A 27,319-nucleotide genomic window follows, 5' to 3' on the forward strand; every position below is an offset into this window, starting at 1 on the left:
GTGCAGGGCTCGAAAAGGCGCCGAAAGTCACGGAGGTTTGACACAATGTTCCCAATTCTTCATGTTCTTAGACACATCGGATAATAAACTCAGGAACGTATAGAGCTTACTCATCGTGAGGAAACATTTAATAGTGAATAGTTCTTTGAAACCTCTTTAGCAAGATTGGTGTTAGATTTGACGTAAGGTCAGGGGCTTGGCATACAGACGGCCCTGCCTTCATGACCGGAATCATGATCAAATGATCTCTGACCAGAGACATAATCTTGCATGGCAGTCGCTCCGCCCTTCGCCCAGCTGCAATTATATAAATGTTCATTGTTCACCGAAACTACTCAAGGCGTTGACTGGAAGATCTTCTAATGTAATGTGCACGGACTACTTTCGCAAATAAACTCAAACCATGCGGCAAAAGGGGCAAAAGCAAAGGGCAAAAGCCAGACAAAAGAAAGGTAAAAGTGGGAAAAAGTGAACCTGCGCACCAGGACCATGTACATATCCAATCAAGACTACTAGAACATAACGCTAGCAGAACTATTTAGAAAAGATAATGCAGTACTTACGGATAAACATTTCGGAGACCTGTCGGTCGTATCTCGGAGTACTATTGTTCTTTTTGAATTTCAGCATCATGGTGATAGCGCATGCCAATGGAGCCATGGGCCTGTTCGTGAAACAGGAAGCCTCCTCCTTCGGTAACTTCCTTGCGTTTTACAACACAAATTCACTTTTTAAGCTTCTCCTTTGTTTGTCCTTGCTATTCCTTGTGTTCCACCTCATAGGTGCCAAAATATGTTATGACAGCGCTTTCTACGAGACCAGGTAAGTGTCATGGTAGCGCAGTCGATTATCGATATCTTAAATGCAAAATGGTGGAGATAGAATAGATTCATTCATTTTGCAATTGATTTTTTTTTTGGGCTTTATGAAGACTTAAATACAAGGATTTTTTGGCACATTCTTTGAATTCAAACAAAAAATGGTGGAAACGTAATACAATTTATATATTTCACAATCACAATTTCATAGCATTTCGGAAGGAATTATGTTTTTTTTTCAATGTGTCGTCCTGCTGGAGAAAACGGCTCCGTGTTGTTCTTACTAATTTCCGTGTCTATGTAGAAGGGAGCCCTTTGATTCTGTGCTCTTGCTTTCTCTCATGTTTGGAAGGGAGCCTTTTAATTCCGTATCCTGGCTTTTATCGTGCCTGGAAAGGAACGTTTAAATTCCGTGCCGCTCTGGCTAATGCCTGTTTCTGGAAGGGGGAGCAGTTCATTGTTGTGTTATTCTATCTTTTTGGCGTCTATGGCAGGGAGCGGTTCCACTCTGTGCTGTTCTACTGGCTTCTGGCCGGATGTGCGCTGGTGCCGCTGACTGTAGCCGCCATAATCGTGCTGACGGCACACCAGAGCATGGTCGTACACGGCATCGCACTGGGATTTAGACAGGCGATGAAAAAATATAAGGTGAGTGATCCGCATCTCAAACAAATAGGTAGCGATTACTAACTTTATAAAATGAAATACCCTTTAGGGTATATAATTCGATTTCAATCATTTTTTCTTTCGTAAGACGATAAGCTTACCTACGTTCCATAAAAATATCTAACATTGTAGATATCCATTTCATTTTCTAAAATGCTTTTATAAAAATTTTGTTCAATGAATTTGGTTCTGTATGAACGCCCGTCTGTGTTCCGTCTGTTCTCTGTAAGTCGGCCGTTTCTCTGGTCACTTATCGCTAACTCATTTTTTGGCAATGAATAAATTTTGATAACACAATTGGAGCAGCCTCTGTTGACAGAAATAACTCGAATTTCCCTTTCCCCATGTATCAGATTGACACCCCGATGAGGGAGTACATCAACCGTCTACAGATAGAGAATCAGTGCTGCGGGGCTACGTCCATCTCTGATTGGTTCAAGGTTAGCTGGGTGGACACCAGCAACGCAGCGCCCATCAACCGGCTGGCCAACAGGTGAGTCGCAGAGCCTTCTTCTCCGCTGGTGCTTACTGCTTAGCACACTGCAATTCCTACTGGCGATATCCACTCAATACGTAACAGTACCTAAATAGTAACGTTCCTGCAAAACTTGAGCAAATAAGTTTTAATGAGGTTCGTATGACGATAAAGACGAATCATGCATATCACAAGAGCGTTGAAATGTAACGAGGGCCGTTTCAGATCAGTGTTTACTGTCACTGGTCATTGTCCTTTCAGCCACTACATGGAAGCCAATGGGGAGTTTCTGCCGCGCTGGGCACCGTTCAGCTGCTGTCGACAGGATTTCATCGGTACGATTCAACATTTGTTTTTTGTTTATACTAAACGTTATGAGGAAAATCATGATATACAGTTTCATTACTTGACCTTATATCCTCAAAGTAAGTTTGATGGCAACCGTTAAGCGAAAGCAAGGTTTCATGTCTACTCATCGTTTACCACCACTCGTCTAAATCGCACTATACTCATGGCTTTGAGTCAAATAAATGGCAAAAAGGTATCAATGCAAGCAGAAAATGAGAAGATTTGCCTTACAGTTTTGCATTATGCAATATACATGATTGATTTAATGTACGTATGAATCCGTTTATTTATAGGGGCACCGTGCGAATCTGTGTCGCTCTTCTTCCGTCCCAAGAAAAACGAAGACTGGGTGAAAAAGTCGAAAATATATTCAATCGACTACTTGTCTGAGTACGAAAAGTATGCAGCCATTTTCAAAAGGGTAGCTTCTGCTTTGAAGAAGTAAGTGAATGAGTCGATGAAGGGAAGGAAGTGACGATTATCTTGGCATTGTCAGTGGACAAGGGTATACACTGTAAACTCATTTTGACAAGGGGTTGTCGTACAACGACGAGGGTTTGTCAAAAATACTAATAAAGGTTATGTCGAACGACGAATATCTTGTCATAGTTGGTTGAATCAACAGGGCAAATATAAGTATCAGTCCCAGCACCTAGTCGACGATTCATAAAATTGACGAGAATTATGGAGGCTATTGTGAAAACTACCAGGGTCTTATTCGTAATAGGGAACATAGATTTGCTTATGATTTGTAATTCATATCCTCGTCGAAAGAATCAGCTACACCATTGCAACAATACTGATACATACTTGTGTAATCTATGTCCTTGTCGAAGGTATCAGCTACACCTTTGCAACACGGACTTAGTTACGCTAGTTAGACGTGTTAGTAGTAACATACACAAAGCTGTTACTTGTTATATAGGTGGCGCCAAAAACGTTTCCGGCCGTTTCATTTTGAAAGTTTCAGTTGCGCACCAACCGCCGTGCAGTGATGTGGCCTCCTGCGCACTTCCGGGTAGGTGATAACAGTGTTCGGTCGTTTTTGTCATGTTTTGATGAAATGTATGTCTTCCAACTGATAATGCAGATTGAATCAGAGAAATTTGCTGAATTTAAGTGCGTGATGTATGGAAGTAAGCACAATGTGTTCTGCTCAAGGTCATATTGTTCTGCATATGCTATAATATAGCGATGCTTTCTTTCAGGCTTTCATCAGGAGCGAAAGCTCCAGCTTGCAAGCAAGGGTCGCTACACTGAAGACAGCAAACTGCAGAAACTCAAGAAGTCTAAAAATGAAAAAAGCACCTAAATTCCAACGGGCTAATGAATTTGAATGCTCCTTAGATTCGAATGGGTTTGCCCCTTAAAATTCGTGTTCCGCAGACTTAGAAATAACATGTTTCCGAATCAAAGCATTCCTCGATGTTGTGAGTCCCCAAACCAGTTATTGCGAGGAAGGGAACCCAAGTTGACTATCTTAACTCAAACGTTATGCATGTAAACGTGTGATTCTACAGTGTACTCGTAAGTGATGACTCTCATTGCCTTTTCGCATGCGTTATTGCCCTTGCCCCTTGGGTCATCAGTGTCATCACCATTGTGTGTGTAATGTGTATGTACCATTTTAAATACATGACCTACTTTCAGTAATGCTGTTTTGCTGTAATAATGAGACTGCAGAGCGGCGACCTGCGTTTGTGGAGAAAACTGACGAATACAAGGGAGGTCTTTGTAAAACGTTACAAGCCTGAGACTAGTAGATTGCTTACAAGTACAGGTTTGCTGCACGTAGAGATTCCTATGCTAACTAAGATTTGCATTGATTTGACTTAACAAGTACACGGCTCAGCCCTGTTAAATGCAAACATGCGCAGGTCTTTACCTAGTAGCCGCATGATTATAACTAGGAACACAGTCGTTTTTACAACAATGACAAAGCAAACTTTGGTAGCCAGTCTAACGAACTACATGTGAGAGGGTTGTAAGAACAACTACCATGACAAACAATAGGGTCGTTCGATGACATGGCAAAGGGTGCGGGGATTTGCGCTAAATAATTTTCCTTGTAAAAGTAACAAACGTTTGTTGAAATGAGTTTACAGTGTAGTGTCGGAAAATAGTCACACCATTCACTGTAATTGTTGGCAGAGCTACATAGTCAGGCAACTGCTGTAATTTCTTTCATTACCATGACCACATGTAGCAGTCACTGCCTTTATAGGTTATTCAAGCTGGTAACACTCGACCATTCTCTCCCCATCTAATCCCTCTCTATCGCCCATCGTAACATCCCCCTACGCTGTGTCTCGTCCCACAACAGGCCTCCCCAGGATATCGTGAGGCGCGGCCAGGCCATCGTGCAGAGCCGACACGCCAACTTCGACACCTTCCTGCGCGAGGTGACCGGTCATAGTGACGTCACGCCGCCGCCGCCGGCCACATCCAATCAGCGCTCGCCGCCGGCTAACGGGCGGATGGACGCGGCGCGGGCTATCTTCGAGGCGCAGGGGGTGCGGGCGCACAGCTTCCCACCGGAGCTGTTCAGACACCTCGGGAAGCCGCCCTGGCGGGGCCGCATGGTTTGGTCGTATGACAACATCACCACGGCAGAGAGTGACAACCTCGACCAGCGTGAGCTACTGGGGTCGAAACCTACCTGATGCCATATCAGTAGGCTTATGGTGCACTGAGCACTCAGAGCAGGCATAGTTACACTTTGCATGAATTTCCTGGCCGGTGGCAATTCGATTTTTTGTCAAACACCCGATACTTTTACTGAACATTTTCTATTTACACACATTCCTCAAGAAAATTGATACTTACTCCCGCAAATAGCAACTATTCTCTGCATGAACTCGAGTAAAAATTTAACAGTTCATGCCTTCAACTATTTCGCATTAAATGTTCCAAAAGCAGATAAGTGAGCTTGCCCATTCACCACACCAAATCCCTGCTGCGCTCGCAGTGCTGCGGACGGACGGGCGGGAGGAGGACAGCACTATGGGGCTGCTCCGGTGGCGCTCCTTCAACCAGGGCGGCTGCGCCGAGCCCATCGGACGCATGGCTCAGCTGGCCATGAGAGCCGCCGCCTTCCTATTCATCTACGTGCTAGTTGCCCAGGTAGGTGAATGTGAGGCCTACGACAAGCGTGAGGCACGGGAAAGTTGTTTCAGTCGTATTTACCCGACTGAGTGGGGGATGAATCAGCAGATCACTTGTGACGTGACTTTTTAGACGGGATGCATTTCAGTTACACAAGGATTGTATTAGGTATTTACGTTTGTTTTTGTTTTTTTCGCTGGCACGATACTTGATATATGTATGTGCATAATCTAAGTCATAATTCATACCCATCATTTGGACGCATCATTTCCTTTCTGCAGATCCTGATCCTGGTGATGACGAGGTATCTACAGACGTCTATAGACACTGCCTATCGCTGGGGTAACCCGCTGCTCTCCGCTCCGGGGTTCCTCTTCAACACCTCACTGCCTCCCAGACCCGACGTAAGGGCTCTCAAATATTATTTCAATTAAAAGTTGGCAGAACGCTTTGCTCATGATGTTAGCCAATAAGTTGCTCTCTATATAAGTTCATTCCGACCGTTAAAAAACATCGTTTTATGTTTAATTTATATAACTTGAACCATCTTGAACACTACAATAAAGGTGCATAGCCGAAATTATGACTCATTTTTCAATAGATATTTTGAGCACTAGATTATTCTAACTTCAACGTATTCATACATTCTGCTCAAACACGCCATACCATACCTACATCTAATCAAGTTTAATAATTCCAATGAACATTTTCGGGTGTCTGGTGTAGTCATCCTCCATGCCTTCTAAATTATTTTCATTTTTAGGGAAGTAATCATCGAACAATAAAAGTTGTACCCTATACAGCATCCGAAGCTTGCCTCGCTGTCTCGGCTTCGTTACCCCAAAACGTTTACACAAATACAATATTCGAACAACCCTAACTCGCAATTCACAAACGGCCTAAACGGTGAACAAGCACGCCAAACCCTGGCAGCTTTATATTCCAGCCTTTTATGTGCGAAGTCAATTAAAAAATAATTTGGGATGCGAACAGCTAAAACATAAAACACCGCGGCAATCTGAAGCATTTTGCTTTAGTAATTGCCTTTGTAATTTCTCTCAGGACTATGAAGCATTGCTACAAGAAGGGGACGAAATGCTGGATTCTCTCGCCGAAGATCTTGACGAGGACGATTTTAAGGTTCTGCTGTCGCCGTCCTGGACCCCTGGCGAGTCGGAAGACGACACCGTCAGCGGCTCGTCCGTGTCCTCCACGGCTCTCTCCAGCTCGTCTATAATCAGCGGGGAACCGACCACCGACAGCGGCTCAGGATCAGCCAGCGACGCCGACTCGGAGCTTGCCAGCGACGCGTCCGCTCTGGACACTACAGAGGCACCTCCCGAGGTCAAGGGTGCCGAGAGCGCTGGTGACGCCGAGGGCGCTGGTGACGGCGGTGGTGGCGATGAGATTGACAAGGGTTTCCCTGACGGGAGGACAGCCACCGCGGCCAGTCGCTCTCGACTATCTGTGAAGGTGTCGTCGAGTCCAGTCGCTGCCGCAATGTCTGCCAACCGAGCCTCTGCGATGGTACTCCAGTCAGCGGGCAGCAGGCAGATAAGGCAGCCTGCCGACGATGATGACCAAGACAGTGACGATGATGAGGAAAATATAGAGGCCAGTGTGGCATCGAAAGGAACACTTTTGAAGTCTGATGGAAGCAACTCCACTTCCAAGATATCCAGTAATGCGTCAACAGCTAGTCCCAAGAAGTCAAGCCCTCAGAAGTCCAGTCCTGCAAAATCCAGTCATCATAAATCTAGTCCTAAGAAGACCAAAGCAAAGCAATCAAGCTCAAAGAAATCCAGTCCAAGAAAATCCACTCCAAAGAATTCCAGTCCGAAGAAATCGAGCCAGAAGAAATCCAGCCCAAAGAAATCCAGTCCAAAGAAATCCAGTTCCAAGAAGGCCAGTTCCAAGAAGACTGGTCAGAAGAAGTCAAGTAGCAAAAAATCCAGTCCAAAGAAATCCAAGCCGAAAGCAAAAGGGAAATCTACGAAATCAAAAAAGGTTCAAGGACATACAACAAAGCGCAAAAAGTCTCCCAAAGGGGCCAAAAAATAAAGGCTTCCATCCAGAAGCATAGTTAGTATAGTGTCATTTTACTTCTTGAAAAAGTTAATGGCCATCAAAACGCGTGTTCTGTGCTTGTATTCGGTCGGTGTATTATTGCTGTGTGCATCGGAGAAGGGATTGCATTTGTAATTGTTCATTATGTTATCACCTTCGTGCGTCAGGCTGTGTGGTTTGAAATACAACGTTACTTACCTGACTTATTGACTTTGTCACGTCTAGTAAGCTAGCAAAGCCGCTCAGACGAAATGCTATAACTATGGGCAATGCCGATAAATATTTCTATTGGTAGTGACCCATGACATCGTAATCGGTGGTCACTTCTGAGATATAATTTTATCGTATGAATACATGTCCGGAATGCCCAAGGCAGAAAGCAAGCTTTTTTACTATGAAACGAACACTCGCATTTTATAAGCACTTACCTATAGGCACTTCCATATCTTATGGTATCTCGAGACAAAAAGGTGACCTTTTTGACATAGAAGGTATTGGCTATTAGTAACATTGTTAAGTGCTCGAGCGAGGAACATATTGAATATAATTAGATAAGTAAAAGAAATTAACATTTTCCTCGACATCAAAAATGCAAAAAGCCGAATAATGTATTTTTTAAAACGGTGAGCTTTCGGCCACTGGCCCTATCAAATCAACATTACAGCACTTATTCTACAAGCATAGTCAAACAAATAATCACATCTTTGTTGATACACGTTGATATTGCCGTAACTGCTAAGCCTAAAACACAGCAGTGTGATGATAATGGACGGACGGCGATGCTCACTGGGCACACCACTGAATGCGGTTCGTGTGTGGTGTGGTGTTTTAGGACTTCGAGAGCCTCCTGCGGGAAGAGCGGGTGGTCTCGAGCCTGCTGGACCTGGTGGAGAGCGACACGGACCTGCTGGACGTCCAGGACGAGTTCGCGGACATGATGTACGTCGGGAGCGACACCACCGTCACGACGGACGACGGCTCCGACAGCTGGCGCTCCGACGACGACGGCACGCTCTCTCCCGAGGAGGAAGATGCTTCTGAGCAGACCCACTGGGAGGAGGATGAAACCAAGCCGCTGCTGAGACGATCTAAGAGTCAGGTGCCCGTTCTTCAATCAACTGATGGGCTTCAAAGGGCTCTTGAAGGTCACAAAAACCAGCTGGAAGATCAAGAGCCTCCGCGCGAAGGACTTATAGGCGATCAGGGGTCCCAGTCGGCCATTAGTGATAAACCGTTACACGAAAATGGCTTCAGGGATGACGGTAACGGCGAAGACAGTCCTGATGACGAAGATACTTATGACGACGAAGGAGACCCAGATGACGATGGTGACAGCTCTGATTATGATGTCAGAGGTGCATATGATGGTGGAGATGATTACGATGTTCAAAGAGAATACGCTGGCATGGATAAAGATGAAAACTACGATGCCGGCGATGACTACGACGATAGAGATAATTACGGCAATGAAGATGACCGACCAGATGACACCGACGAAGGAGGCTTCTTCACTAGAATTGGTCGCTTCTTCAGAAGAGGCACGAGTAGTCATGACCGCGAAGACGACGACGATGACGATAGTGGCCACGCTGACGACAGTGATGAGACCAGAGACGCAGAAAGGAGGCATTCAGAATCAGAAGCTCCAGACTGGGGGAGCGAGGGTGACGGAGATGCCAACCGTCATGCTGACCGCTCTGCCCCAGACGACGCAAGCAGCTGGAGTGGCACTGATTGGTCGGGAGCTGGACTTGGGGGTGCAATGTCGGGACTAAAGGGTGCGATGTCGGGACTCGGCGGTGCCATGTCGGGAATAAAGCTTTCGGGACTCGGGGGCGCACTATCGCGACGCAGCAGCGGTGGCGATGACGGCGACAGTGGCGGTGGACATGGTGACAGGGAAGACAAGTCTCATGAAGACCACGGCGAACACCACGCAGAGAGGGGTGGTGAGCACGGTGCCTCTAAGACTGGCCTCCACGGCAGGGAGAAGAGAGATGGAAAGAAAACAGGAAGCTCTATGGACACGAAACATGACAAGACGAGGAAAATGAAGGAGCATACCGGTGACGATGCAGAGCAAGATGACAAGCACAAACTCAGGAAGGACAAAAGTCATCTATCGCAACATGAAAGTGACGCTAAAGAGGAGGATTCCAAACACAGAAAGAAAGATCAGCATGATCCGTCGGCCAAGCATGATAAACATGACATTGAAACCGAAGACAAGCATCATAAAGATAAACACCATAAAGACAAAACACATAAGCATGAGGACGACATCCATGATAACAAGAAAGATAGAAGCAAGGACCAGAAAAACAAATATCACGAAAAAGATCACGACTCATCTGAACACGGGAAGCATGACAGAAAGAAGAGTCGCCATGAAGAAGATGTCAAGACTCACCAGGAAAAAAGAAAACACAAAGAAAAAAGTCCGAGGAAGAAACACGAAGAAGAAAAACATCATGACGAATCTAGGCAGTCGAAGCGAGAACATTCACAAGACAAAGGTGAAGAACATGCTACGAACAAAAAGCACCATGAAACGAAACATGGAAAATCAAAAGGAGAACATTCTCCAGATGAAGGCGACAAACATTCCAATAAAGAGCATCACGGCACGAAGCATGACAAATCAAAGAGAGGTCATTCACAGGATAAAGGTGGCCACCATGATGACGAAAAGAAACACCACAAGGCAAAGCATGAATCTCATAAGCACGATCAAAAGAAGGAACACCATGAGTCGAAGCATGAATCTCATAAGCACAATGACAAGGAGGAACACCATGAGACCACGCATGGATCTCACAAACGGACGAAACGAAGTTTAAAAGATAAGTCAGATAAAACTCATGATGCACATTCCAAACAGGGACACGAGTCGAGAAAGGACAGACATGAGAAACAGTCTCATCGAAAGCCTGAACATGACAAAAAGAAAACGTCTCGCGGGCGGGACGATAAACATTCAAACAAAAAGCACCACAAGTCAAAAGACTCATCGGCATCTTCCAAGCGTAGCTCAAAGAAAGGGAAAAGTCACGATCGTTCGAGAGGTAGCAAAGAAAAGCATGATCATAAATCTAAGAAGAGCAAAGACTCGAGAAGTAAATCATCTAAGCGTCATCAGTCTAAAGAGGGTCGAGAAAAATCTCATAAATCTAAGAGAACAGCAGATAACCATCATCATTCAGACAGCTCACATCATAAGAAAGGCTCCAAAAGCAAGTCACCGAGGTCCCACTCTTCCAAAAAGAGTCGCAGCCATTCCCCTCGCTCCAAACACGCCTCTGGGAAGGATCGGTCAAAGAATCGCAGCAAATCTCACAGATCATCTAGCTCCAAGCACTCCTCACGCGACAAACACCACAGTTCCAAGGACAGCCATAAGAAGAGCAGAGACAAATCTCACCACAAGGACCGCCACCGCAGCCGGGACAAACATCACGGAAAGCACAAAGACAGGAGCAGCAGCAGTCGCCGGCACCGCGGTCACAAGTCGAGCCGACGTGACCGCAGCGGGTCAAGCAGGTCGTCGAGATCGAAGCGCGGTCGCCGCCACGGTCACCACGGCCACAGTAGCAGATCCAGGCGCAGCAAGCACCACAGCCGCTCCCGGGGCAGATCGAAGCACAAGAGCCGCGGACGGTCAAAGTGGAGGAAAAAGAAGCGGCGCCATTAGAATTGTACGTTACTGGCCTCTGGTAGCGCCGGCCGTGTGTGCTGATCAGTCTGTTCGTCTCTTCGTGTGTGTCTGTCCGTTCGGTCGATCCGTGTGTGTTTGTTGTAATTCTATATTGTGTCTGTATAAATATGTTATTATGGATTGATCTTTGATTCAGAATTAATTTTACTTCTCCCGATGCATGTGGGTGACCCCTTATGCACGTGCCACGTGCAAAACGAAGAGGTGTCACTTAGTGACCTCGAGTTAATGAATTTTACACCTACTCTAAAAATTTATTGGCCCTGATCGAATATGGATGACCTTGGTTCACTTTTGAGTTTTATTTGCTTCCACTTACGAGTGTAGTTTTTAGAGCTGATTTCGAGTTTAGCGCCCGTTTAAACATATAAGAAGTAGTTTTGATAAATGTAAATAGTGGTTATGTAACATGTTACGAAGCTATCGTTGTTGGTTGTCACCCATTCTATGTAGATGGCCGGCAGGAAGCCTGCTGGTCGACCTGACCTGACCCGACCCGATCTACCCCAAATGCATGTAGTCATCATCTATGCTCAAAACTAACATCGAACTCGTACTCGGACCCCCATAACAGCTACGGCTCAAAAAGTTCTAGCACCACAGGCTAAGGTGATCGTTAGCATATTGCTATTGCTGGCATTTCACGGGTACTGATTGAGTCTTTCCTCGCGCACGCACTCCCATCTTCCCCGTTGATACCAACTGTCCCCATCCTTGACCCTTCACTGCCTACACCCAACTTCCGTTTGCCCCATCATGGGGAAGCGGCGCCGTCAGCGCCAGCTTTCTGATTCCTGCTCCGACTCTGACACCGACTCTCCTCACGTCTCGAATCCCTCTCCTGACCCTGCTCCTGCCTCCATGGAAACCGACTCCCGCCCAACCGTTACCCCTCCCTCCTCCACCCACCCCTCGGCTGCCCTACCCGGTACTGACCCTCGCTCGTCCTCCGACCACGCCCGGACCTCTGACCTTTGCTCGACCTCTGACCCCGCCCTGGACTCCGACCCTCGCTTGTCTGCCGACCACGCCCGGATCTCTGACCCTCGCCCGTCCAACGACCACTCCCGGAGCTCTGACCCGCGCACGAACTTTGATTACGCACCTGCCTGTGCCACCGCTGATCGCTCTTCTGACGAGCCTTACTTAGCTTCGAACGGTTCTTACCTGGTCGTTAAGCCTTGCGATAGTGAAGTTTCCTTCCGGAAGATCAACGTGTTCTGGCCACAAAAACAGGTAGACGCCATATGCGGTCCGTGTGATGTAGACATCGAGGCACCGGCGAACGGTACTCTGATCATTAAAACGAACTCACGCAAACACACCAAGGCGCTCCTGAAGACAACTTCTTTCTGCGGCAAGAAGGTCACCATTTCGCTCCACCACGCTCGGAACTCTTGCAAAGGAACTATTTTCGCTCCCGAACTCCGCCACATGACCGAAGACGAGATCCTGTCCGAGCTCAGAGGGGACGGGGTGACCCACATCCGACGTCTGACCACGTTCCGTGATGGCCAACGACGCGACACGAGTCTGTTAGTCCTCACTTTCGACTTTACCACTCTGCCGGAAAGCATCGTGATTGGCTGGTTAAAGAAGGATGTCAGAGTCTTTGTTCCGAACCCGCTTCGCTGCTACAAATGTCAACGCTTTGGACACGGTAGCTCCTCCTGCCGGCAGACTGCTCGCTGCCCCAAGTGTGGTGAGGCTCCCCATGAGGGTTCTCCCTGCACTTCCCCTGTCTCGTGCCTCAACTGCGGAAGCCCAGACCACACAGTCTCATCCTCTCAGTGCCCGACCTGGAAAAAAGAAAAAAGCATCTGTGAACTCAAAGCCAAAGCCGACATCTCTTACCCCGAGGCCCGCCGTCGCGTGGAAGCCCAAACCACAACACCAACACCCGGTAGGACTTACGCTAAGGCTGCCAGCACCCAGACAACCTCTTCCAGCACACAGACTGAGCCGATCGCCGCGCTACCTCCTCTGGAGCTGCTGCGGCCTCTGAGCCCCGAACCGATCGCCACCACGAGCACGACTCAGACGTCTGAAGTCCCTGATGAACAGATGCCGTCCTCTCCTGACTCCCAGCCAGCTGTCTCTCCCGAGATTGCGCAGAAGGCAAAGTCTGTTGGAGCAAGCCGCTCCACTGGCTGGATAAAAGTCCAGAGATCGAGTGGCGCTCGCCCAAAACCCTCCCATCACACGGATGAACAGTCCAAAGATCGCCAGCCACGACCACCGGTTCGGGTGGCGATGGGGCGTAACCGCGCGTCGAGCTGGGCCTCGCCCAGCCGTGGAAGATCTTCGCGTCCACAATCATGAATCCGCACACCATGCTGCAATGGAATTGTCGTGGCCTGCTTTCTAAGTGGGCCGAAATAAAAAAACTTCTTCTCGGTACTCACTCCGGTACTTATTGCTCTCCAAGAAACTTGGTTTTTACCAACCGATCAGTATAATTTTCAACTTTCTAATTACACATTATATAGACACGATGAACTCTATGGAGAGCGCCGACACGGTGGTGTGGCGCTTTACATTCAAAATGATTACACACACAGTTTACTTGATATCCAAACAGATTTACAGGCCGTTGCATGTACCATGTATATCAACGACAGGAACATCGATATTTGTAGTCTTTATCTTCCTCCGGATCTGGATGACACTGATCTTCTTAGACAGCTCAACCATCTCATCAACCAGTTTCAGAATCCATTTCTTCTACTTGGTGATTTTAATGCCCACAGTCCAGAATGGTGGGATGAACAGGCATTAGATCACAGAGGGAAAATAGTCGAAGACTTCTTGGACATGAATAGATTAGTAACGTTAAACTGCAATCAGCCAACACACTTTCACTTATCACACAACACCGAATCTGCCATTGACTTGACCATTTCTTCTCCGTCCCTGGCCACTTGGTTCGAGTGGACTGTTGATAGCGACATACATGATAGTGATCACTATCCCATTTCTCTTCGATTCTGTTTTCCAGTTCCTGGAATAGGTTCGTTCGTTCCTCGGTGGAATTTGGACAGAGCAGACTGGCTCAAATTCACCGAGTTATGCGAGTTCCAACACCAAGAACGCTTTGATCATCCAGAGGATGGAATTTCATATATAACAGAAACTCTCATATCAGCTGCACAACAATGCATTCCTCTTACGAAACCACCCACCACAGGTAAAGCTGTGCCGTGGTGGACCTCTGCTGTCCGTCAAGCCATAGCTAAAAGGAAAAGAGCTTTTCGCGCCTATCTGCGGCATCGCACAGATGATGCATTGATAAGACGAAATCGGGAACGCGCAAACGCAAAGAGAGTTATTAAAACAGCAAAGCGAGACTCCTGGCAACGTTTTCTTTCGTCTTTTACTTCTTCTACTCCACTGAGTAGGATTTGGACTTTAGTTCGTCGCCTCTCCGGAAAACATTCCAGTGCAACATTCCCTATGCTCAGGCTACCGGGAACTGGGGATACGATTAGTGATCCTCAGGATGTGGTTAATTGTTTAGCAGAAACTATTGCACATACCAGTTCTAACGCAAAATACCGTCCTGATTTTCTTAACACTGCACGTCAACTTTTCCAAGTTGACCCTACTATGTTTAATTCACAAAACAACGAAGAGTATAATGCTCCTTTCACAATGCATGAATTCAATGATGCGATACACTCAGCCGGGAACACGTCTGTTGGACCCGACAAACTACACTACTCATTTTTTCGCCATCTTTCAGAACATTCAAGGCTTTATATTCTTCAAACATTTAATGACCTCTTCTCTGGCCACTTATTTCCAGAAGATTGGAAGAACAGTATAATTGTCGCTCTCTTGAAACCAGGAAAGGCTCGCTATGATCCTAATAGTTATCGTCCGATCGCCATGAGTAGTTGTTTGGGAAAACTGTTAGAAAGAATGGTTTCCAAGCGACTCATGTACTTCCTCGAAAAGCATAGCAAACTCTCCAAGTACCAATGCGGTTTTCGTAAGCAACACTCTCCAGTAGATCATTTAGTTCGACTCGAAAGTGCTATTCGAAAAGGATATAAAAATAAGGAACACACCACAGCAATATTTCTCGATATCAAGAATGCTTTTGATATGGTCCATGTTGGGTAGTGTGTGCTGCCCTCTATACAGTAGTTATGTCACGTGTGCCTTTTGGCGCGCTATTCAGTCTTGGCTGTGCCGTCCTGCCGTTTGGTCGCCCAATACATCTCTACTCTGAAGGTCATCTCTAGCTGGACGAGCCGAGCTGAGAGACGACGCTACACTTGGCGACGAGTCTTCGGATCTGCGGGGAGCAGAGGAAGCCGTCTTCAGCGGCGACGGCTGCGGCACCGGCGGACGGAGCGACCTGCGGCGAGCGACGGCTGCGTGACGGACCGGCCGGGGCGCCGGTGAACGGCTCCGCGGCGCTGTCAGCGACCGGCTGAGTGGCGGGCCGGCCGGGGCGCCAGTGAACGGCTCAGCAGTGCGGTCGGCGACCGGTGAACGACCAGCCGCGGGGCACAGGCGACCGGGCGGAGGGTCGCGCAGACCCGTCTGGCAGGTAGGGAGAGGTCGGCTGGTCAGAGTGGGTGGGTGTGCGGCCGGTGGTACTGCGCGATCAAGATGGCATTGCAGCTGCCTGCAGTGGAGCCGTACAGAACCGGTGAGGATTTTGAGAGATGGTCAAAGGGTGTAGAGCGGTACTTGGTTGCCTTGAATATCACAGAGAGTGAGAGGAAATGTGCCGTGTTACTGCACCTGTTGGGGTCCGATATCGCCGATGTTTTTGACACCCTGCCTGACCCAGCTGTTGCCGTGCCCGATGCATTTGAATGTTGCAAAAGGAAGTTGGCAGCGTACTTGTCACCCAGTCGTAATGTGATCGCTGAGCGCATGACATTTCACAGCATGTGCATGCAGCCGGGGGAAGAATTTGACCAGTTTCTGGGCAGGCTGCGTGTTCAGGGACGCCGATGTGGTTTTTTCCGTTGCAGAGCAGGAACGGGAGCTTCGTGACCGGTGCGTAGCTGGGAGCTTTGGCCAGCTACGGGAGAAGCTTCTGCTGAAGGCAGCGGAGAAGGGAGACGACCTGACTTTGATGGACATCAGGAGCGCAGCCAGGGTCTACCAGGACGTACGGCAGCTGGGGTCGCTGGTTCAGGGTGGAGCAGGAGCGACTCAGGTTCAAGCTATCCGCCAGGATGCAAGTAAGTCAACTGACTGGAGACAGAGATCGGGTGATGGTAGTCATACCGGAGGGCCCGTGAAGGAATTTCGTGGGAAATGTTTCAAATGTGGTCAGGTCGGTCACAGGAAGGCGTTGTGTCCGTCTGGTGCAAAAATGACATGTTTCCAGTGCGGAAAGCCGGGGCACCTGAAGCGCGACTGCCCTGGAAGGAAGCCGTCTGGAGGCGGAGGACGCGGTGGACACGGGGGTCAGGTGAGACAGGTTGCTGACCAGACCCAGTGTATGTTGTCTGTTGAGCCTGATGGCCTGTGGAACGTCCAGATGGGAGGAGGGAGTGTAGCTGGAGCCCCGACAGCTGAACTCCTCGTGAATGGCGCAAACATTGAGTTTGTTGTTGACACTGGTTCGCCTGTCACTATTGTCAGTGATCAGACTCTCGTCCCAAGGCTGAAGTTGAGACCTAGCCAGCTGGTGCTGACGTCGTTCACCGGCCAGGAGGTCCCGTTGGCAGGAGAGGCTGACGTGAGCGTGGAGCTGCGTGGACAGCAGAAGATGCTTCGGCTGGTCGTCAGCAGGCTGCCTCCTCACAAGCCTCTGATGGGGAGAGAATGGATCGGTCCACTTCAGATGGGCCTGAAGTCACCTGCACAGGTAAAGACGATTGACCTGTCGCTAGACCAGGTGCTGCAGCGGCACGCTGATGTGTTCAAGGAGGAGCTGGGGAAGCTGTCCGTGAGAGCGCGTCTGCAGCTGAAACCTGGGGCCCAACCGGTCTATTACCCAGCTAGGTCAGTCCCCTTTGCTCTCAGGTCTGCTGTGGAGAGGGAGCTCAACCGCTGGATCTCAGAGGGGATTGCGGAGAGGGTTGACAGTAGTCATAACTCGGGATGGGGGACTCCGCTCGTCCCCATTCCGAAGGCAGATGGCGTACGTCTCTGTGCTGACTACAGGTTGACCGTCAACCCCCAGATCGTGCCGCAGAGACATCCCACTCCGACGCCGGAGGAGGTCTTCGCAGGTGTCCAGGGTAAGGTGTTCGCGAGGCTGGACTTGCGAGACGCCTACTTGCAGCAGGAGCTGGAAGCCGACTCCAAGGACATCACAACGGTGACCACTCACATCGGGAGGCTGCGCATGAACCGGCTGCCCTTCGGTATCAGTGAGTGTTGTGGGATTTTCCAGTCAGCTATTGATCAGATCTTGGAGGGCATTGATGGTTGTGTGGCGTATCTTGATGACCTGTTGGTGACGGGTGAGAACGAAGCAGACCTCCTGAGGCGCCTTGACAGGGTTCTGGGTAGGCTGAAAGAGCACGGGGCTAGACTCAAGAGGGAGAAGTGCGAGTTCAACATAAGAGAGGTCAAGTACTTGGGGTGGATCATTTCTGCAGACGGGTTGAAGCCTGTTCCAGAGAAGGTGGCAGCAGTGGTCGGCATGCGCGAGCCGAGGAACGTCACCGAGCTGAGGGCGCTGCTGGGTTCAGTGAACTACTACCAGCGCCTGGTCCCCAGCTTGGCTTCGATGCTGGCGCCGCTCTACGCGCTGCTCAAGAAGGGGGCGGTATGGCGCTGGACGGCAGCGTGCCAGTCGTCTTTGGACCAGGTAAAGAGGGTGCTGACAAGTGGAAGTGTGCTGATGAGATTTGACCTGACCCTCCCTCTCAAGCTCGTCACTGATGCAAGCAGCGTTGGCGTTGGAGCAGCTCTCGTCCATGTGCTTCCAGACGGGACGGAGAGACCGGTGTGCTTCGCTTCGCGGACGCTGACAGCGACGGAGCAGAAGTACGCCATGGTAGAGAAGGAGGCGGTCGCAGTATCCTTCGGTGTCAGAAGATTCAGCCAGTACCTGTATGGTAAGCACTTCCATCTCGTGACCGACAACCGTGCTCTGTCTCACATCTTGAACCCACAGAGAGAGCTCCCGGCACTGTCAGCTGCGCGTATGCAGAGATACGCCCTTCAGCTCGCGGCGTTCTCGTACGAGGTCGAGCTGAGGAAGTCTGAGAACATGGGGCTGGCTGATGTTCTGTCGCGACTGCCGCAGGTTGGAGCCGACGGAGACTCTGTGGAAGAGGAAGAGGTGTACCTGGTACGGCACTGGGAGGAGGAAGGACCAGCTCTGTCGGCCCAGGAGGTGGAGACGCTCACCCGACGAGACTCCACTCTGGGGAGAGTTCTGACGTATGTTCGTTCGGGATGGCCCTCTGTAGTGGAGCCCGAGTTTAGAGCATTTAAACAGCGCTCTACCGAGCTCTCTACGGATGGGGACTGTTTACTGTGGGGCGGAAGGGTGGTTGTGCCCACAAAAATGCGCAACAGAGTGTTGCAGGAGCTGCATGCTGGACATCTGGGATCCGTGAAGATGAAGCAGCTGGCCAGAAGGTATGTCTGGTGGCCCGGACTCGACACCGAGCTGGAGAGCCTGGCCAGAGTCTGCGGGTCCTGCGTTGAGAAACGCGCGGCGCCTCCAAAGGCAAGTTTGCATCCGTGGGAACCCACCCAGGGCCCGTGGGAACGGGTTCACATCGACTTTGCTGGGCCGTTTCAGGGCAGCATGTTTCTTGTGGCCCATGACAGCTACTCAAAGTGGTTGGAGGTCATCCCTATGAAAACTGTGTCCGCCGAGCGTACCATCGATGAACTGAGGTCTTTGTTCGCGCGGTTGGGTCTGCCAAAGCAAGTTGTGTCAGATAATGGACCACAGTTTACTTCTCGTGAGATGTCAGAGTTTATGATGATGAACGGTGTACGTCACATCAAAGTCGCTCCGTACCATCCGTCCAGTAACGGCGCAGCGGAAAGAGCAGTTCAAACTGTAAAGAACAGCCTGAAAGCGAGCATCCAGGATGGTCAGAGTCTGGCGACGCGTCTGGCCAGATTTCTGATGTCTTACCGCAATGCTCCGCAGGTTTCCACGGGGAGGTCGCCGGCGGAGTTGCTGTACGGCCGGACTCTGAGGACCCGGCTCGATCTTCTTCGCCCCGACCGTGCGCAGACGGCTGTCGACTACCAGGCGCGGATGGCGGAGACAGCTGGCGGCGAGCTGCGCGGGTTCGGCATCGGCGAGGACGTCTGGGCTCGCAGCTTCTCTGGACCCAAGTGGCGGCGGGGCCGTATCGCTGCCAAGACGGGACCTGTCTCCTACGAGGTGGACGTCGGGGACACCTGCTGGAGCCGTCACGCCGATCAGCTGCTGCGTGCCGGGCAGTCTGGGCGAGGGGTGACACCGGAGGACATCGCCGGGCCTGACCGCGCAAGGACGCCGCTGGACGCCGCCATGGGCGGGACGCTGCCGGCGCCGGCCGCTGGGCCGTCAGCGAGCGGGTCGGCGGGGGCGACGGGTTCGGTGCCGGCGGCTGCGGTGGTGGCGCCGTCTCCGGGGCCGGAGGAGGCTGGGCGGCCGCCGCCGCCCGAGGCTGAGCGGCCGCCGCCGCCCGACTCCCCTGGGCCGGCCGGGGTGCCTGCACGTGAGACTCAGACACGTGAGACTGCACGTGAGACTGTCGTGCGCGGCGCGGACACTGCGTCGCCGGCCGAGTGTTCGGATGCGGTGCCGGTCTTGCGGCGCTCCTCGCGGGTGCGACGTGAGCCCGACCGCTTGGTGGTGGGTTAGTGTTTTGATAGTCGTACATATGCACATCAGTGGCTACGTTTCTGTTTGTTTTGCTTGTGTTCGGTAGCTGGGCGCTTATTTAGCAGGGGGTGGTGTTGGGTAGTGTGTGCTGCCCTCTATACAGTAGTTATGTCACGTGTGCCTTTTGGCGCGCTATTCAGTCTTGGCTGTGCCGTCCTGCCGTTTGGTCGCCCAATACATCTCTACTCTGAAGGTCATCTCTAGCTGGACGAGCCGAGCTGAGAGACGACGCTACAGTCCACAAGCCAGCTTTGTTGTCCTGTCCAAACTTCAAAGACTTGGCATCAAGGGCCATCTGGCACATTACTTGTTCAACTTTCTTTCTCAAAACAGGCGATTTCAAGTCAAACACCGTTCCATTTTTTCTACTTACCACGAATTAGAAAACGGCCTCCCTCAAGGCAGTTGCCTCTCACCAACGCTATTCAACATCATGATCGACGATTTATTTGATGGCATTCCTTCCGATATTTCTTTTTCTTTATTTGCAGACGATAGCGCTATTTGGTGCACATCTATGTAGGGACCCTGATATAGGCGTACAGCGGCTACAGGGTGCCCTAAATGTAATCGAACGCTGGTCCAGAACAAATGGCCTAGAATTTTCTGCACCAAAATCGGCCTTTATGATATTCACAAAAAACAATAGACTCGAACTCACGCATCATCCACAGCTCAATGATGTGTCTATCCCGCTTGTCTCGAGCTTCAAGTTTTTAGGAGTAATTCTAGACAGGAGGCTGTCTATGACTCACCACATAAAACACATACAAATAAAATGCAAGAAAAGACTTAATCTTTTTCGCTGTCTTACCGGTGCGGCTTCTGGTGCCGACCGATCTACGCTGCTCCGCCTATACAAAGCAATAGTCTTACCAATAATAGAGTACGGGTCCGTCGTTTACGCCGGAGGAAGTCGAACGAACCTGCTCAAATTAGAGGCAGTCCAAAACAACTTTATTAGATTAGCATTAGGTGCAATGAGAACCTCACCCATCCACTCATTGCAAGTTGAGGCACACATTCTTCCACTACACATCAGAAGAATAGAACTTACACTCAGATATTACACAAAGATCAAACAACATCCAGCTCATGCCGCTTATGCATCAACATCTGTTCTGCCAAGGCTGCACTTTAGTTATCTTGGCAGATGCGAAAGAAGAACGGGACTCACCATCGCCTCCAGGGTTAAAAAGTACCAGGATGACATTGGATATGTATTACCCAGCATCACACCCCTCCCCCAATTCTTCATATCCCCCTGGACGGCTCGACCTCTTAGTACTTCTTTTCTGCTCGCAAATAAAAAACACACTTTTTCTGCAGATGAGATACAGCAAACATTTCTCGAGTACCAGGCGGCTTTTCCTCACTTCCAATTTGTTTTTACGGACGGCTCCAAGTTAAACAACACGGTCGGCGTTGGCATTTTTGCTTCCACACTTCCAGAAACAAAGTTGAGACTACAGAACGATTTAACCGTACACCATGCAGAGTTGTACGGAATATCCCATGCTCTTCAGCTTGTTAAGCAGCACAATATTCAAAAAGCATGTATTTGCTCTGACTCAAAGTCAGCAATATTAAGTCTTCAACGACCAGATATCACACAGCACATACACCTAAAAATACTGGATATACATCAACAACTCATCGAGAGAGAAGCCGAAATTAGATTTTTATGGGTGCCTGGACATAGTGGAATTAGCGGCAATGAGACAGCAGACCGCTTTGCCAAGCAGGCCCTAGCACTGCAACACATAACTGAAACTCCATATGACTACTGTTCCATTCGTGCCTCCATTACGTACCATTGCTACAGCTACTGGCAACGCATTTGGGACATAGACGGAGCTGGTACACAATTACATAGAATTAAGCCACTCATAAGTAATTGGTCATCATCAAATCGTCATTCCAGAAAAGAAGAAAAAGTATTAACAAGGATGCGTATCGGACACACCCATCTCACTCATAACTTTATATTTGCTCACCAACCAAGACCTACTTGCCATCAATGCAGAGTAGTATTGGACATCAAACACATCTTGATAGATTGTAGGAAATATATCACAGAACGTCAACACATACAAGATTACTGTCGAGCACATGATATCACATTGTCATTACACGTTGTCTTAGGCGACGATCATCCTGGGTTACTTCAACTTCTCTTCTCTTTTCTCGTTCAAATAGGTCTACTCCATCGATTGTAGGCTGGTCATCTTATTTTGATTCACTCTTTCTCTCTCTACTTCCAATATAATATGAACACACACGGTGCGCAATGGCCTGTAAGGGCCGAAGCACCTACTCAACTAAATGAAAAAATGAAAAAAAGTTCTAGCAGGCCAGATTTTTCCTACTTTGGGCGTTAACCTAAAATGACGCGACCAAGACCTTGAAATTGGGCATCATCGGCTTTCTCTCATCACGGGCAGCATCCTCGCTTTTCCGCGAAGCTCTACCTCGATCAGGGGCCGAAAGCATACCTTAGCGTTACGTTGGTAAACGTTTTACCTTAGCGACCTGTAAAACACGAATAAGAGCTACGGCGACACAGAAAACGTATTCGATAGCTTTTTTAAAGCTCTTTCGCCAACCTCGCCTCAGAGTCAGATATGACTTCGGGTCTATGGCTTGTGTACCACAGAGGCCAAACAGATAAACGGACGGATTTTGCCGAAACATTTGTTCTGTAACAACCTATGATTCAGTGAATGTGTATGATATTCATGTATCACTATCTTGTTTGTTTCGTCGAAACACGTCGCATGGCTTACAATATGAACTTAAAAACTTAACTTGAAACTTGGCATCAGGTAAAGGCAGTGGCGTATCCAGGGGGGAGGCCAAGAGGCCATGGCCTCCCCCTTTGGGATCAGACATGCAAGTGAACCCTTTGGGTCACTTGAGTGCAGTGACGTACCCAAGGGGGGCCACGGGGGCCCCTGAGGTCCAAGGATGACTCAGGGGGACCAGCGTGACGAAAGCGTTCTGGGTCTTCCTGCCTTAATTCCAGTACTAGACAGAACGTCTTTTACTCGGAAGAAAAACTGATATCAAAGAGCGATATCTATCACAGTGACGAACACAGAGCGCCCCTAACTACCTGAGAGCCTCTGGCTACCTGAGGATCCCCCTGGTTACCTGAAGGCCCCCTGGTCACCTGAGGAGCCCCTGGTTATGTGACGAGCCCCTAGTTACCTGAGGGCCCCTGGTTATCTGAGGGGCCCCTGGCTGTCTGAGAGCTTCCTGGTTGTCTAAGGCCCCTGGCTACCCGAGGGGCCCCTGGTCACCTGAGGGGCCCCTGGTTAGGTATCTAAGGGGCCCTGGTTACCTGAGGGCCCCTGGTCACGGGACCCTGTTTACCTGAGGGGCCCCTGGTTACCTGAAGGACCCCTGGTTATCTGAAGGACTCCTGGTAAAGGACCCCTGGTTACCCGAGGGGCCTCTGGTTACCTGAGGGGCCCCTGGTTATCTGAGGGGCCCCTAGTTACCCAAGGGGCCCCTGATCCCCTGGATGGCCCCTGGCCAGTCATCTAAAGAAGCCCTGGTCACCTGAGGGGCCAATGTTTACCCGGGGAGTACCTGGTTATCTGAAGGGCCTCTGCAGTCACATGAAGGCCCTTGGTTGCCCGAGGAGCCCCTGGTATAACCGGCACCTGATTTTCAGAGGGTCCCCTGGTCATGGTAACCTGGTGGGCCCCTGATCAATTGGAAAGCCCGTGCAGTCACCTGAGATGCCCCTGATTACCTAAAGGGCCCCTGATCACTTGGATTCAATGGCATAGCCAGGGGCGAGGAGACACGTGTCCGTTATATGGTTTAGGGTCCCCTCGGGCCCGAAGGGGCCCTACGGTGCCAATTGACATCAGAGGGTCCGCGCTGGCCACGGTTCAACTGGAAAGGAGTGAAAGGACACCATGGGGCTTTTGAGAATGCGTCATGGGCTCTTATGTAGGCACACTTATCTCCAGAAGGGCCCCACCCCAGGTTCTGAAGGACCTTGCCGGCCTCTGGGGGTCCTTGAAGGCTAATGAGGGATCAGCTGTAAGGGCCCCACACCTGTTTGTTATGCCCCACGGCCCACATCAGTGTTTCTGAGGGCCCTCACAATGGCGCCTGGGAGGGCCCTCACCGCCACCTCTAAGGTCCCGTCACCAGTGCCTCTTAACGGCTTACATCGGCGGCTCTGAAGGCCCGCTCACCGGCGCCTCCGGGGGCCCTATACCAGCGCATCTAACGGCCATTTACCGGCGACTCTGAGGGCCTCTTACCGGCATCTGAGGTTCCCTTGCCGGCCTATGAAGGGCCACTAGTAACTTTCAGGGCCCCATACATGCCTATGACGGCCCCTACCAGCGTCTCTAAGCCTAAGACCCCCACAACGGCGCCTGTGTGGACCCCACACCAGCGCATTTGACGGCCTTTCACAGACACGTCTGAGGGACCAACATCGGCGACTCTGAGGGGCTCACTCGCTTCGCTTCTTCATAAAAGACCGTGCATTTTATGCACATTTCTCTGGCAAAATGATACTTTTATCTGCCAATTTTCCACATTTTTTCAGGGCTTAGACAGACAGACAGGCAGGTAGACAGTGAAACAGACAGACAGATAGAGGGGCCCGTCCGCAAGGGGGACCGGACCCACCGTGCCCAATCCCCCCATCAAAATGTTCTGGATACGTCCCTGCCTGGGTTGACAGTGCCCCCAGGTAACCCTTCGAGAGCAGGTTGTCCCCTCCTGGACGAAATCCTGGGTACGTGCAATGTGCATGCTTGGGTGTCCCAAGAGAAACAACCTTCAGGGCCTTATCCGAAGTACTGGCCCAAACTTAAATAAAGTCATTACATCATTAAGTCATTAAATAAAGTCAAATACGTCAAACTATCTTAAATTTGCCGTTTGATGGCCCTCAGAAGTCAGAGGCCGGCGTAGGGCCCTCATAGGCCGTCTCAGGGCCCTCAGAGGCTGAGGCCGAGCCAGAGCTAGCGTGGGGGCCCTCAGAGGCCGCTTCAGCGGTCCTACAGAAGCTTAGACTTGGGCGTGGGACCCATTGACGCTGGCGTGGAAGTTGGAACCCTAAGGAGCCAGCGTGCAGCCCTCTAAGGCCAGCGTGGGGCCCTCTAAGTCCATTGTTGGGCTTTCTTAGGACAGTGTGGGGCCCTCATGTTCAGTGTGGGGCTGTCTATGTCCAGCTTGGGGTCTTCTAAGCCCAGCGGCGTGGGGCCTTCTGAAGTCAGTTTGAGGCCCACTGACCACTGAGACCAGTTTAGGACCCTCTGAAGACAATGTGGAGCCCTCTGAGGCCAGTGTGAGGCCCTCTGTGACCAGCGTGAACCCTCTGAGGCCAGCGTGGGGCCAGCTGTCATCTGACTTCAGACGCTGGTGCTGGGCCCTCAGAAGCCAGCACGGGGCCTTCATAGGCTGGCATCGGGCCATTAGAGGCCACTTTGAGGGCCTCGGCAGCCATACTTCAGATCTTCTGCATGTTTGAGTTCCCTGAGGTATGAATGGCCCTTTGAAGCCAGCGCGGAACCCTCAGAGGGCAGCATGGGCTTCTAGAGACCGGCGTGGCTTCGAGAGCGGCATAGGGCCATCAGACTGACTCAAAGGCTCCAAAGAGCCAGCGTGGGGCCCTGGGAGGTCAGCAATAGCATGGGTCTCCTGAGGCCATTATAGGGCCGGCTCAGGCCAGAGTCGTTCACTCTGTTGCCGAACATTATGTGGCCGGCTGAGGCCAGAGTCGTTCACTCTGTCGCCGAAGAGGGGCTTTCAGAGGCCAAAATGAGCCTTCAGAGTTTTTAGATTGCCAAGTGTGCCTAAGGGCTCCCTCACATAGCGAAAGTGGCAAAAAAAACCGCACCTGTGCGTGGTTTAAGTATGCTACCACTGGGGCCCCTAAGGTAAGGGTGGGCCCCTTGAGCAGGTTTGGCCTCCCCCTTTTCAAGATCCTGGATACGCCACTGGGTAAAGGTCATGTCCTGACCGGAAAAGAACCTGCTGCATATATATAGATCGATCTGTGTTGCTGAGCTGAACACACTCCAGGTGCTGTCATCGCTCTACAGCGTCTCCCTCAAAAGTTGTTGTCTAAAATGAGCAAGGTGTCATGGCTATAAAAGTATCTAGCGTTTTTAGCATATTCGTTCAAAGCAGAGGGCATTCGTACTTTTTCCCATATCTTATCATGATTGGTGAGGTCACATATTTGACCTGACTTTACATCTCAGATGTACGCGCCCTGCTGGGGGGGGGGGGGGGGGTTGAACACCCCCTTTGTGGTTTTTCGCGAATTGGTACACCTTATCATACATCAATTCTACACATTTTGTGAAAATTTCAGACCAAGGTCATTCAAGGTCAGGTCACCAGGTCACTTGAAGTGACCTCACCTCATAAAAAAAGTTTCAACGTCTGTCATAGCTACACCGAGTGACCGATCGCTTTGAAACTTTCAGCGATTGCTAAGAGCAATAGCATGTACAAAATGTATATCTCAGAATTTTGATATCGATGACCTAAGGTCAGGTCAATTTTGCGACCTCCCCATTATAAGTCAATGGGAGAAAATTGAAATGCGCCTCTTTTGGACGAAAGACATTATAAACACTCCCAAACACTGAATTACAAGTGGTTTAGACACACTGAACATGAAAATGGTGTCCGTGACCCCTGTGTATGCCCTGAGGTCATCTTAGGTCACGAATGGTATCTAACAGTTTTTCGCAAATAACTTTTGATAGAGGCATGCTAGAGCGATGAAAACGCCTTAGATGTGTTCAGCTCGACGATACGGATCGACTGATATGCAACATGACCCTTTCCGGTCAGGTCATGACCTTGACCTGAGGTCAAATTTTCAGGTTGACCTTTCAAGGTCAAGTTATAGTTCATTCGATGCGTCTTGACGAGAGGAACACGATGCCGGTAAAAGTAAGCTCGTACAAGGCTTGAGTCAAAAGTTATTGCAGAAAAACTGTTTCCGAAAAAATCGGCTATTTTTGCAGTTTTTGCCCCCTGCAGGCAAAACCGTTGACGTTAGGTCAAATCTGAGAGAATTACTCAGAAAGGGCGTTAATAGGGCTATCGAATGCGCTTTTCCGCGGCGCTGTAGCTCTATTGGTTCCCGAGTTATGCGTTGGCTTCTTGGAAATTGTCGACGTTCGACCTGGAAATCGGCGAAATTTTGCCTTCAATGACCTCTGGTGACCTGACCTTTGACCTGACCAAAAAATTGACCGAAGTGATTTCCTCATTATTTTTGACGCTCTTTCGAACGCCGCCTTCCGCGTATC

General features: G+C 49.9%; 2 protein-coding genes across 3 annotated transcripts; both read left to right on the top strand.

Annotated features, from left to right (window-relative positions):
• The first annotated feature begins 414 nt into the window (after positions 1–414).
• Positions 415–11,312, top strand: LOC122365787 (filaggrin-like). 2 transcript variants are annotated; one of them, XM_043337327.1, is made up of 9 exons: positions 415–822; positions 1,313–1,466; positions 1,838–1,977; positions 2,221–2,294; positions 2,601–2,748; positions 4,631–4,941; positions 5,276–5,430; positions 5,694–5,816; positions 8,312–11,312. In XM_043337327.1, the coding sequence occupies exons 1-9, from the start codon at positions 551–553 to the stop codon at positions 11,168–11,170; spliced, it is 4,236 nt and encodes a 1,411-aa protein (XP_043193262.1). In that variant the 5' UTR covers positions 415–550; the 3' UTR covers positions 11,171–11,312. The 2 variants fall into 2 exon arrangements, with proteins under 2 accessions (XP_043193262.1, XP_043193267.1); XM_043337332.1 differs by lacking the exon at positions 8,312–11,312 and adding an exon at positions 6,475–7,681.
• Positions 11,313–15,814: 4,502 nt separating this feature from the next.
• Positions 15,815–20,204, top strand: LOC122365980 (uncharacterized protein K02A2.6-like). The gene is made up of 4 exons (XM_043337693.1): positions 15,815–15,854; positions 16,186–16,325; positions 16,548–18,851; positions 19,287–20,204. The coding sequence occupies exons 1-4, from the start codon at positions 15,815–15,817 to the stop codon at positions 19,989–19,991; spliced, it is 3,189 nt and encodes a 1,062-aa protein (XP_043193628.1). The 3' UTR covers positions 19,992–20,204.
• The last annotated feature ends 7,115 nt before the right edge of the window (positions 20,205–27,319 follow it).

Source organism: Amphibalanus amphitrite, unplaced genomic scaffold (genome assembly GCF_019059575.1).
Source record: "Amphibalanus amphitrite isolate SeventyFive unplaced genomic scaffold, NRLGWU_Aamphi_draft 000029F_arrow, whole genome shotgun sequence".
In the NCBI taxonomy this organism is placed as follows: Eukaryota; Metazoa; Arthropoda; class Thecostraca; order Balanomorpha; family Balanidae; genus Amphibalanus; species Amphibalanus amphitrite.